The 12,606-nt window shown below is 36.1% G+C and overlaps 1 protein-coding gene across 2 annotated transcripts in view; it reads right to left on the bottom strand.

The window, feature by feature from the left end:
• Positions 1–12,606, bottom strand: part of Dgki (diacylglycerol kinase iota) — a 408,417-nt gene that overhangs the window by 145,812 nt on the left and 249,999 nt on the right. For both annotated transcript variants that reach the window (XM_027952172.2, XM_027952173.2), the window contains exons 16-18: positions 7,991–8,046; positions 7,019–7,081; positions 3,613–3,686 (exon numbers count right to left, since the gene is read on the bottom strand). In XM_027952172.2, the coding sequence (XP_027807973.1) occupies positions 3,613–3,686; positions 7,019–7,081; positions 7,991–8,046 (193 nt within the window). The remainder of the gene's footprint in view (positions 1–3,612; positions 3,687–7,018; positions 7,082–7,990; positions 8,047–12,606) is intronic.

The raw sequence follows: 12,606 nt of genomic DNA, 5'->3' as shown, positions 1-12,606 counted from the left end.
TCATGATTCTGTCATTTGAGATCAACTGGCAGTTAAAGTAATGAATACATATATCAAGACCTCACATAAACTCCATAAATATGTGCAATTGTACTTATGCATCATTTTAACTCAAATCTAAGTTACTTATTTACAGTTAGAACCAATGCTCATTAAGTATAAGAACAGTTTTCTGCTCTTGGTATACACCTTTCAAATGAAAAGAAAATGAATTTATCATCTCCAAGGTACGATCCTGCGAAAATGGCCATAATTTTGCAACAAAAGCATCCTGTGGTATCCAAATTTCCCCTAACTCATTATTTATCAACATTTCTCACTTTAGGATTATGTCTGTTTCTATGCTCTCCTATGAATTCTCTTTAGGTGGTTTCAGAATTGGTGTTAAGGGAAGACACACACATACTAGTTTGAGAGACAGGGAATGGAGATGGGTAGCATTCACCACAATATGCGTGATTTTAAGATAAGAAAGGCCTATGAGAGAAGAAAAGACAACTGAAGAAAGTAGAGGAAAGGGAATGGGGAAAGACAAAATCAGAATGGAAGGGGGAAATGAAAACAATTAGAAAAGTAAAGGAAAGAGAATATAAAAGGTCCAAGAAAGAGGAGTATAGGGATAAAAAAGGAGAAGAGAAGAAGAAAAAATACAGAATGCTACTAGCCAATGTTTCCTGAGAATCTAGGCCATCTACAGAACTAAGCTAAAGATATCTCTGGAATGAGACTGCAACTGACTATACAGAGCACTGCCAAGAAGAATCAGGAGACTTCGATGTGTTTTCACAGACATAAATTTACATAGAACTCTCATTTTAATTAAATTCAGTCTCAGTAAACTTTATCTGCAGATTTTGTGTCTGAGTTGGTTAGTGGGTGGGTAACAAAGGGTTAGAGATCCATGCCTTCCAAAATCTTGGCTTGGAAGCCAAGAATCATATTTGATGTTGCTGAGGTAATGTGCTTATTTTGAGACTAGTTACTCTTAAATATTCCTTTCTTCTGAGGTATATAATAGTACCAAAGATAATTGACATCCTGGCTAGAAAATGCTTCTCTAATTGATTCTATTTTTTCAAAGCAATCGCCTGGCAATGAAATCCACACATGAATCAGGCTGGATGGTTTCCTAATAGCTTTTGGGAAACTGAGAACAAAAATTTATTCACTTCTATCACTCCTGGAGGAGGCAGAGTAGGGATAGGAGGGTAGTAATTGAGAACTAAGCAAAATGTTCCAATCAAAAGGGGTTTGGGGTCTGTTAGGGCTGGATGAGTCTAGACTAAGAACGCCATGTGACACACAAAACCACCTACCACAGAGAACACTAGATAAACCAGGTAAGAGAATAAAATTATCATCTGAAAACCTTTCATGAGCCATTAAGATAACCGATTTTCTTCTACAAATGGCTATCCAGTTTTCCCAGCATCACTCATTTAAAAATCTATCTTTTCTTCACCTTATGCTTTTGGCACTTTTCTCAAAGATGAAATAACTCTTGTCAAATGTAGGTTTGTCTCTGTGTCTTCTCAACTATCTATTCCCTGGGTCTCATGCCTGTTTTTGGCCAGTACCATTCTGGTTTTGTTACTATAGCTTTGTAGTATAATCTGAGTGTGGGTACTATGATCCTTTAGCCTTGTTATTATTGCTCAGGATTGCTTTGTCTATTCTGGGCCTTTTATTCTTCCATATGAACCTTAGAACTATTTTTTTTTCCTAGTCTGTAAAGAATGTCATTGGAATTTTGATGCAGATTATACAGGTTACTTTTGGTAATATGGCCATTTTTGACAATATTAATTCTGCCTATCCAAGAACGTGGAAGGCCTTTTCATCTTCTAATGCCTTCTTCAACTTATTTCTTCAGTATTCTATAACTTTCATTGTTCAGATCTTTCACCTCCTTGGTTAGATTTATTCCTGGGTCTGTTTTTAGGCTATGGTGAATGGAATTGTTTTCTGATTCCTTTTCTTTGGGGTTAATTATTGGTACATAGAAAAGCCATGGAATTTGAATGCTACTCTTGTATCCTTCTATTTTACCAAATTTATCAGCCCTAGATGTTTTCCTGTGGAGTGTTGGAGTCTTCCAAGAAGGGAAATAGACCCCTATCTATCAACCTGAACAAAAAGACAACACAAAGTGAATGAAAAACTAAGGAATTAGACAGAAATTGTGCAGCTGATGGAAGAAAAGATAAGGTCAGCACACCAACATATAAGCACAGACACCAGCTCCCTTAATACGACTGCTGAAGCTGAAGAAATAAAACCAAGAATCAACAAGGGGAATGGCATTAAATTAAAAAGCTATGTATAGCAAAGGAAATAAGAGTGTGAAAAATACATATAGAATGGAAAGAAATCATTGCTAGTTGCTCTTCGGACAAAGGTTTAATATACAGAGTATATTAAAAAATTTAAAAAACACCAAAAAAACAACAACAAATAACCCAATCAGTAAATAGGCAAATGCACTAAAGTAACATTTTTCAAAAGAAAAAATGCAAGTGGACAATAAATATTTTAAGAAAAAAACATGTTCAACATCATTAGCAATCAGAGAAATGCAAATCTAAACTACAATGAGATTTCATCACACTCCAGTTAGAATGTCAAGAATATTATTTATATTCTTGATGGATATTATTTATATATAAAGGGACACTTATATATTGTTGGTGGGATTGCAAAAACCACTATGGAAATCAGTATTGAAACTCCTCAAAAGACTAAGAATGGAACCACCATATGACCCGGTTATTCTGCTCCTCAGAATTCATCCAGAAGAACAAATTAGCACATTATAGTCATACATGCATTCCAATGTTTATAGCAGCAAAATTCACAATGGCCAAGTTCTGGAACTAGCCTAGGTGTCAGTCAATAGATGAATGAATAAAGAAAATTTGGTATATACACACACAATGGAGCCATAAAAAAGAATGAAATTATGTCGTTTACTAATAAATGAATGGAACTGAAGAACATCAGCTAAGTGAAATACGTCAGAGTCAGAAAGTGGAGAGTAAACTGTTTTCTCTCATATGCAGAAGCTAGAGAGAAAAAAGGAATAAATGAAAGCAAATCTCACAAAATAGAAGAAAGATCAGCAGAGTAGGGGATTGGGAGGGAAGGCGGACAGGAGGGAACAGGGAAGAACTAGAGAATAAAATCAACCAAATTATGCTATATACTTGTATGAATATACTACATGAATTCCATGTTTATGCATAATTATAATGTATCTATATATATATGTATATATGTATATATATATATATATATATATATATATATATATATATATACATGTACATGTAAATAAACATGAGGAAGAGGAAAGGAAAGGAGACAGGGAGGGTGGGGGAAGGAAGGGAGAGAAAAGGGTCAGTATGAAGAATTAATTGAAACAAATTATGCTATGTATATATAGGAATAAATCACAGTGAACCACACTGTTATGTATGATTGTAATACACTAATAAAAACATAAAAATAACTGATTTTTTATTGGTAATACCTGAAATGTCTCTGTTATGAAAACAGGTATACATCAAGTCAAAGTTTACGTCAAACCAAGGATATAATATAAACAGAGCTTACCTGGGTATATTTAAAAATACTATACACTGGAACTTCAGTTCCTGAATCTTTGGGGTGAGATCTGTTCCATCACACTGCAACAATGAAAACAGAAAAAGCAAGGGTTTGAAGCAGTCACACGTCTAAGAAAATTATCAAGATAACTGGGTTGACAACAATAGGCACCATGATCTTATTCCCCTTGTCTCTAATTCTGGATGGCCAGTTACTATGATTGAAAATTTATGCTTTTTATTGCTTAACTAGACCCAGAGTTCAGAGCTGGGTTTCGTTTTGATTTAATATAAAACAAACCTGACATTTGACAAAAAAATAAACTGTGTCTTTTTTCACAATCACAGTAAATATCGTCCTTCTTAACCTTGGGTTATTTATTATTAGATACTTATATGCAGAGAATCAACAATGAAAGTCTTACCAGAATGAAAGGAATGAAGCTATAAATGAAGGCAGTAGCATTAACTACCACAACCATCTGATTCAAACAAGTTATTTGATTTCTTTGAGATAATTTTTATGTTTAAAATGTTAAATGTAACATTTTGAACACTTTTTTAAAGATATGCATATTCAAGTTTTTAAAAAGATATCTATTATAAGTTAGGATAAGCTCCAACAGGCCATCTGATCTTTGCCACAGGGAAGTCAGTATTTTGAATGAAATAATTAATAACTCTCATGAATGTGAAATGAGTATGGGAATACTAGACCAAGAAAACACAAAACAGTAACAAGTGATTACTTTTTTACAAATTTAATCTGTAACAGAAATGGACTGGACTTTTGAGAAGAAACTGCTTTTCTGTTGATTGACATGACTCTGGTCTCGAAGGCCCAGGCCAGCCTTGCTCAGTGCCTCTGTGTGCTTCCCTGATCTGTCAGTGCTTTCCCCAAAGAGGAATATCCTCTGACTAATCAAAGGAGACCCTTCCATTTGCCTTTCTCATTTCCCACTCGTGACAAAGATCAAAAGACAAAAACTCCAGTCAGGGCTATAGACCCCTCAGTGGTCAGAGTCACAATGTCTGCTTTTCTATTTGCTTTATTCATAGCTTCATCCCAGAATTTCCTCGCATTTTTTTTTTCCTTTTGGGAAGAGGAGTAAAGCATTCCCAAAGTCCCTGATAATTTTTGAGGAGTTCTTTAGGCAAAGTTTTAAACGAAGTAGTAATGATTTTGATAACAGTCAAGGTTATTGTCTAAACACCCGGAACTTTTCCTGGCTGTTCTTATACAGCCTAATTTTCATGAGCATGCTCGAAAATAGCTTCCAAGAAAGCTTATAGACTTAAATAAATGAAATGTTTTCAAATGTAATTTAGATAGGAATCAAATTCTAGATGGTGATCAAAGGTGGTTTTAGAGAACTCTCAACTACTAAGCAAACATAAAGCCTCCCGCTTTAAGGACTTGAAAAGAGTGTGTAGATGACTATACTAAAACACTGACTGCTCTCTGTGCCAAAGAGAAGGTGGTCTATGGTGTACAAATCTGATCATTCTAGCTCACCTTCCATCCTTTCCATCTCACGGTCAAAACATGCAGCAATATCACTGCAGAGGTATCCTATGTCAGACAACAGTGGTCAAATATGGTTTTTTTAAGAGACATATCTTATTATGCCTGTTTCACAGGCAGGAAAAGCAAGGTGTTTCAAAGGTTCAATGACATAATCAAAGTCATATACCTAGGAAAGGCAAACCTAAGACTGAATCCCAAATCCTTACACTTTGTTTCTAATATTTTTTCCTCCTCCTAAAAGTACATAAGATTACAAAGCTATTCCACCTGGAATATTACATGTATTGGCTGATTCTACATTTTTCCTAGTGATTTGCTGCTATTTTGGCCTCTCTGCAAGCTCATTTTAATCCTTGCTACGTAGCTGCCCATGTATGAAGCAATCATTAAGAGGACTGCCAGAGAGAGAGAGAGAGAGAGAGAGAGACTCTGGTGATTAGGAAAATATGCAGAGATTGGTTTCAGTCCTCTCTCCTGAGCAGTTTACTGACATTCAATGTGTCCACTGCCCAGCTATGATCGAAAATTTATGCCCAGCACTCACTAGCTCTCTTGGCAGGCACTGTCAATGTTCCTCTAAATGCAAAAAATACTGGAAGGGTAGTGATGGTCATTTTTGGCTGGATGGCAGGCACAAGAAGAAATGGGCAGTTTGATATAATGCTGCTGGTACTTAACTTTATTAACCATAGTTTTATCAAAATAAAGATCTTCATAGTACAATGGACTTGTGTATTTCTTCCATCTAGTTTTAAGAAAGAAATATTTGAATTATCAAGATTCTCCATCACTGACAGACACTTCTCATATGAGAGCCAAAACACATGCAAGTGATGCCAAGGTTTGTTAATACCATAGTGATGGGATTTATTTCCCATTTAACTGATTTAGGAGATTCGTGTCTCATATGTGCTTTACTGATGATTACAGATTTTCATTTGTATCTTCTCATGCTCCTCTGTATTCCTCTATATCATTATTAGCTTAATATCATGTTTTTCTCTATTTTTATGCATATATTTTTTCCAGTTTCTCTGATCACATATTCTTCACCTATGCCATGATAAATCCAAGCCTTACTATGTCACTACACATCCTTCCCCATTTCTATATTTTTCTCCTTCTATCTTTTCTTCATTTATGTATGCAACTACACACAACAAAGATCCATCCATCCATTTACTTAACTTGGTTCCTATAAGAAACATTTTGTCTTTCTTAACTAATTTTAAGCTGTTTTTAAATGCAGCACCTAGAAAAAGGTAAATTTATCTCTCCTTTTCCTCCAAGTAGTAGATATCTTAAACCTGGGGCAGAGAAAAAGAAATAAAATGAAAATTCCATTCAGCGGTGAGGAACCTGACCAGCCTAATGGGTAAGTTAGCACAAAATAACAAATTAAGGGAAGGCCCTGTTCTAAAATGGTGTCCTCTCAGACAGTCCTAGAATAAGGACATTTGTTTGGTGAGCTTTTGTTTACACTTCATGAGCCAGATAACATCATTTCTTTGATGAAGGTCTTCCTGATGCCATAATATTCAAGGTTACTTTTTTTCCCCTTGTGATACCACCATCTTGTACGTATGTTGAATAACTTTATTACATTATGCTCCAGTGATTTGAGTGGCTTTCTCCATAACTGGACTGTGAATTTCTTCAGGAATGAAACTAGTTTTTTATATTCATCTTCATTCCAGCAACTAAGCCAGTGCCCAAGACATGATAAGTATTCATAAATACTGCTTGAGTGAACCACACTAAGTGATCTCTAAATCACACATAGTCTAAGAGATTAATCCACACAGACACTGTAATTTAGGAGTTGTTTCTTGTGACATTCATATTCACAGGCAAAAAAAAATGAACTGACATATTCAATACTTACGACAACTTTAACATGTTTGGATAGATCTCTAGAACTTCTCTGTAGGAAATCAGAAAAAGCTGCCTATACATCAGAAGGGGAAAAACAAAAAACTTAGTTACATGGTTTTTCCATATCCCACTTTCATATTATAGACAGTTCCCAATGATTCCAAATTATACAAAAATATATAACAAGTTCTCCTTTTGCTGAATCCACAGTAAAGCAGGAAAATGATTATCAAGTTGAAATATTTCTTTTTGTTTTTCAAACTATATTCTCTAGTAAAATTTAAGACTACAGAAAGAGGGTGAAAAACTGGATAATTCCAAGGGTCAAAGTGAAGATGACTTTGGCTGTCCTCCCTGACTGTCCTACTGGTCTGTTAGATGCTAAAATAATCTTTAGCATTGCCACTGAGAATGCCCTGCATTACCTCTTTTATTTTGATTCCCTCTATGCAGTGGAATAAACTGTACTTTCTTAATTAATATTTTGGATGACTTTTTCCTGAGGAGGAAAAGAAGGGTTTTCCTTTAATTTCATATCTGCTTCCATGAAATTCTTCCCATGTTCTGTCAATTTGTCAGTTTCTCATCCAAACATCAATGTGTACATATGAAAATGACATTCTAATCTAAGACTCTTTATACATTTTTCAGTCTGTTGATACAGTTTCCCAACTACCTGTCTGATTTCCCCACTCCTTACATTGGTTTTGATGTTTTCCATATGCCTCCCTGAATATCACCCTCTCTTATACAGCATGAAGCCTTGCATCTTTAAAATTCAGAGTTGATAAATATCAACTCCCTTTCTGACAACAAACTTAAAAAACACACCATTACTTTCATTCTTAAATGAAGACATTAAATAGTAATTATATAGAGAAAGATAATAATGTCTGAGATATGTTATAATTTTAATATAGTTAGTGTCATTGAATTAATATTAAATAATATATAATGATTATAAAATGAAATATGTACTTACCCCTGCATAAAACATTTTATTTCGAAAACGACTATTGAATTTCTCTGGATTTGCCTCTGTGAAAGAGGAGAGGTAGTTTTGTTATAGGCACCTCATTAGAGATTAGCAGTTTTACCCCCCGACCTACCTATAATCTATAGGGCCAAAAGATCCTTGAGCAGTTTTGGGTTTTTTTGTTTGTTTGTTTTTGTTTTTGTTTTTTTAATCATCTTTCCCTAGGCTTCAGGGAAATATAGTGGCCCAGTGCTACAAAAGTTTAGCTCCAAACTGGCAACATCAGAGCAAATTGGCAGCTTGTTATAAATGCAAATCATTAGTTCCTACCTAAACCTACTAAATTAGAATGTCTGCATGCAGAGACTAGGAATGGTGGTGAGTCTCATGAATATTAAAGCTTGCGACACTCTGGACTCTTCCAAATAGCAGGTTGGCAGGAATTCGGGGCAGAGATGATAGGGAAAGATGATAGGAGGTAAAGAGGTGATTATTTTCATTGACTTCTACAGGACATCGCTTCCATAAACTATATACACAACTTCCAAATGTAATCAAATATGGAGAATTTAGATAAAAATTAATGGAGAGTTTGCTTTTATAAAATTTCTGCACTACCCTCTGTTCTTGCTTGTCACAAGCCTTGGAAAATTATTTGTTTTGATGGAGAATACACACACACACACACACACACACACACACACACACAGATGGTCTACTAAATGGACTTGGCTTATTACAGCAAAGGCCCTGACTAAAAATGATTTTAATTTGGATTTTGCCTCTGTATGCTATAAAGTTTGAAGACCCCAAAAGATGAAACAAAAATGTGTATCAGAATTTTCATGTGAATTCAAGGGATTATAAAATCCCCAAATTAACTATAATTTTCTCAAATGTTTTTCTCCAATAAAGTTTTAAGACATTCTAAAAGAAACTACTATCCATATTCGGCCTTCTACTATTTTATTCACGACATCCATCATTTCCTTCTTAGTCTAGGTCTTTCTCCCAGTCATTTCTCGATAGGTAGCAGGATGACAAGCTGAAACTAACCGTGTTTGTGAATGCCAATCCCCAGCCATCACCCTGAAGAGTAACAGAGTTCACTCTCCAAGACCAAACAACATGCCCAGGACCTCAAGAAATAATCCTAGACAAATGATTCTTAGATTATTTTCATGATTATTGTATCATCATGGTAGCACATGACACGGAAAACAAGTTGAGAGTTACAAACTTTCATAGATTGGTCCTGGAGAGCTGTCTTCATTGATATACAGTTTCTGTATATCAAAGCTTTTCTATACTCTGTTCTAAGTTCTCTAACCCTAGAAACAAAATGAAATGAAGACTCATTTATACATTAAACAAAAAGAAGATGAAAATGGCATTAATTGATCTGCATCCTGATTTCCCATGCTTGGCCTGAGAATAAACCATTTTCACATTTTAGGTCTAGTGCAGGTAAATGTGGCTATTGAACAACATGCCATTTTTTATCTATTTTTGAATCAGATTTACCTGGGTACCATTTGCATGTACCTTTACATTAACAGTCTCGCTTTATGAAACCAGAGGTAAAATGAGAAACTTTTTACTGTGCAATTTATCATGAGTACATAGACCCTAATTAAAAAAGAAACAACAACAACAACTCAGGCCCAGCTATTAAGCAAGCTACAGGCAAGGGAAAGCAGCAGCCACAATGCTGGCACAGAACTTTTTCAGGGCATTGATGCCCATAGCTATTAAGTGAATCATCTGTCAACTATTAACATTTATTCATTTTATAATTTATGGTTTGAAAATATTTATATTGCAATGAGGTTTTTCCAGAAGCTGAAAAACTGAAAAAAAATATTTCTTTTTAAAGAATAGTTTCTTTTTCCTCTCAAAAGACAGACTATTTCTATCTTTAAGATCTCCCAAAATGATTACAAAATTAAGAACTAAGTGGAGTTTTTGGTGATTTCATGCACACACTTGGGGAAAACAGTCACCTCAGATGTATGTAGTGAAGTCACTAAATAACATGAAATAAGAATTTAAAAATAGAGATCCATCAAGACACCTCACATTCAGAGAGGTGTTAGAGACATAAGGTAAACAGGTAGGAGATTTGCACTTATGCTTTGGGTGTGAGGTTAGAAAAGGTTCAAGGGAATCCTCTTAGTCCCAGGACAAGAAATTTGCATATTATGCTATGACACACACCCTGATGGCCTTGACAGCTGGATTCTTTTCCTATGTCCACATCTATGCTATTCCAAGAAAAAAAACAAACAGATTCACAAACAAGGGGCAGCTGGAGATGTTTTAGCTTAGACCTAGAGCTTGAACACTTCCAGTGGAAGCCAGGTCATAGGAAAGTCAGGAACAGCCTGCAGACAACAATATTCAGCAATTCCCCATTGGCTATTAAAAAGAGCTAGGATGGTTGATTGTCTGTGTGCATTCACAGGAGCTGGTATGCCTTCAGGGAGGACCAAGAGTGAGGACTCCAACTACATCAAGAAACAGAAGGAAGAATAAAGAATTGGGAAAGCGTCAGAGAGAAAGTGTAAGAGCTCTGGTCCTTCAGGAAGTTGTGTCTGCTAGTTGCTTTCAGATAAACATGAAAGGCCACCCTCAAGAAAGGCTAGCAATACTCAAAATATCCCAAGACTCTAACAGTGGGAGGATCCTTGATACACTGCTCCAATTCCTGGGTTGCCCATTCTCCTCCTCTGCCAGAAGTGGTGTCAGACAGCGAGGCCCAAGCACTCATTGGATTCATCCAGATCTTCATTCTGTTCATAGTGTGACTGAACACCAATGGTAGCTTTATTAATTTTTTTTTATCCCTGCCACAACAAATCACTATAAACTTGGCAACTTAAAACAACATCCATTAATTTCCTTAAGAGTTCTTCAGGTCAAAATTCTGGACTAGGCTCTCCTGGGTACTCTGTTTAGGGTCTCATAAGACCCAAATCAAGGTGTCATACTGGTGAACCCTTATGGAGGGCCATGGGAAAGATTCACTTCTAAGCTTATTCAGGTTGTTGGCAGAATCCATCTCCTTAGGGTTGCAGGACTGAAGTTCTCTCTCATTGCTGGATGGTGTCCAGGATTAATTCCCACTTCTAGAGGCTTCCTGAATTCCCTGGTTCCTGATCTCTTCCATCATCAAAGTCAGCAATGGAACATCAAGTCTTCACACTCTGAATCATTATGACTTCCCCACTTGCTCTCCTCTTCTGCTTTTAAGAGCTCATGTTTTCAGTTGTGTCCATGCAGATAATCTAGAATTCTCTTCCTACCTTAAAGTCACCTGATATATTAACTTGCATCACATCACAAAGTCCTTTTGCCATGTAAGGTAACACAGCTGACAGAGCCAGATGACAACTGGTTGTGGAAGCCAAAATGCTACAATCATTGTCCACTGTCTGCCACATAATCCACATCCCTCTCATATGAAAAATATATTCATTCCTTCCAAGATCTCTAAAGACCTCATCTCATTATAGCATCAACTCAAAATCCGAAAATCTCATCTAAATCTCATTAGCTCAAATTTCCCAAATCTTATTATCTAAATCATCTAAATGATTTAGCTCCGGATATAATCCATTTGTAATGATGATGGGGCTGTGAGTATAATCCATTCAATTGATTCAACGTATTAACAGCATGCTTATATCCAACACAATAGCATGACAGGAGCCATCAGAATGGGGATCCTAAAACTCTGCTTTTTGTCTGTGATTGGCCTTGCAGATATAGCTTTCAGTTCCTTCCAAATATTTATTTCAGTCCAGTTATCACCCTCTAGGTCTTTGGAGGGCCTGACAAAAGCAGATTAGCTCAGTTTACAGAGTTTATTCGTTTACTCTTCATAAGCTTTTCTCCCCTTTCTCCTTTAATGGCCCTTGCAAATGAGGCCCATAGACTGTTCTATTTGAGCCAGTATGATGGCCTTCCTAATACCTGTGTCTTCAAGAAAGGAGGAAGTCCAAAATACATGAGTCACCTTGTTCCTGTAGTGCTTTCCTCTTACAAAGACATACGGTGACTGGTGTATAAATAGTCACATCGCAATTGCCTTCCACACATAGATCATTTCTAAATTCCTAGCCACCTTAAATATATAGACATTTTCAAAGATGATTACTGTTGCAAAGCACCTCTAAGGTTGCTTAGCTCACAGCACAATTTCCTATATACTTCTTTCCTCTGTGGAGCTTATAGACAATAGCCCCATCCCTTTGTCCCCCTATAGTTATTTCCCAGGAAAGAATATAGGTAAAGAATTCAGGGGGTTATCCATCTGTCACCATAGATCTCCACCCAGCATCAAGTTACCCAAGAGTCCAAATAATCCAAGCTCATGGAAGGGCTTATGAAACACATATTGGTTTACCTTCTCAGATACTTAAGTAACACACAATTATTATAATTTTAAAGTCAACATTCTGATATTCCAAACTTGTGAACATGCGAAGCCCAGTGACCAAAATTTAGGAGTGAAATCTCCCAGGTAACAGACTACTCCATAGAACAGCACATAAAAGTGGAATCATGAAACCATACCCCTGCAGAGGCATATCAAGATGCTACTCTTTGGCACTACTCAT

Source organism: Marmota flaviventris, chromosome 1 (genome assembly GCF_047511675.1).
Source record: "Marmota flaviventris isolate mMarFla1 chromosome 1, mMarFla1.hap1, whole genome shotgun sequence".
NCBI lineage: Eukaryota > Metazoa > Chordata > Mammalia > Rodentia > Sciuridae > Marmota > Marmota flaviventris.
This window is presented reverse-complemented; position numbering and strand designations above follow the sequence as displayed.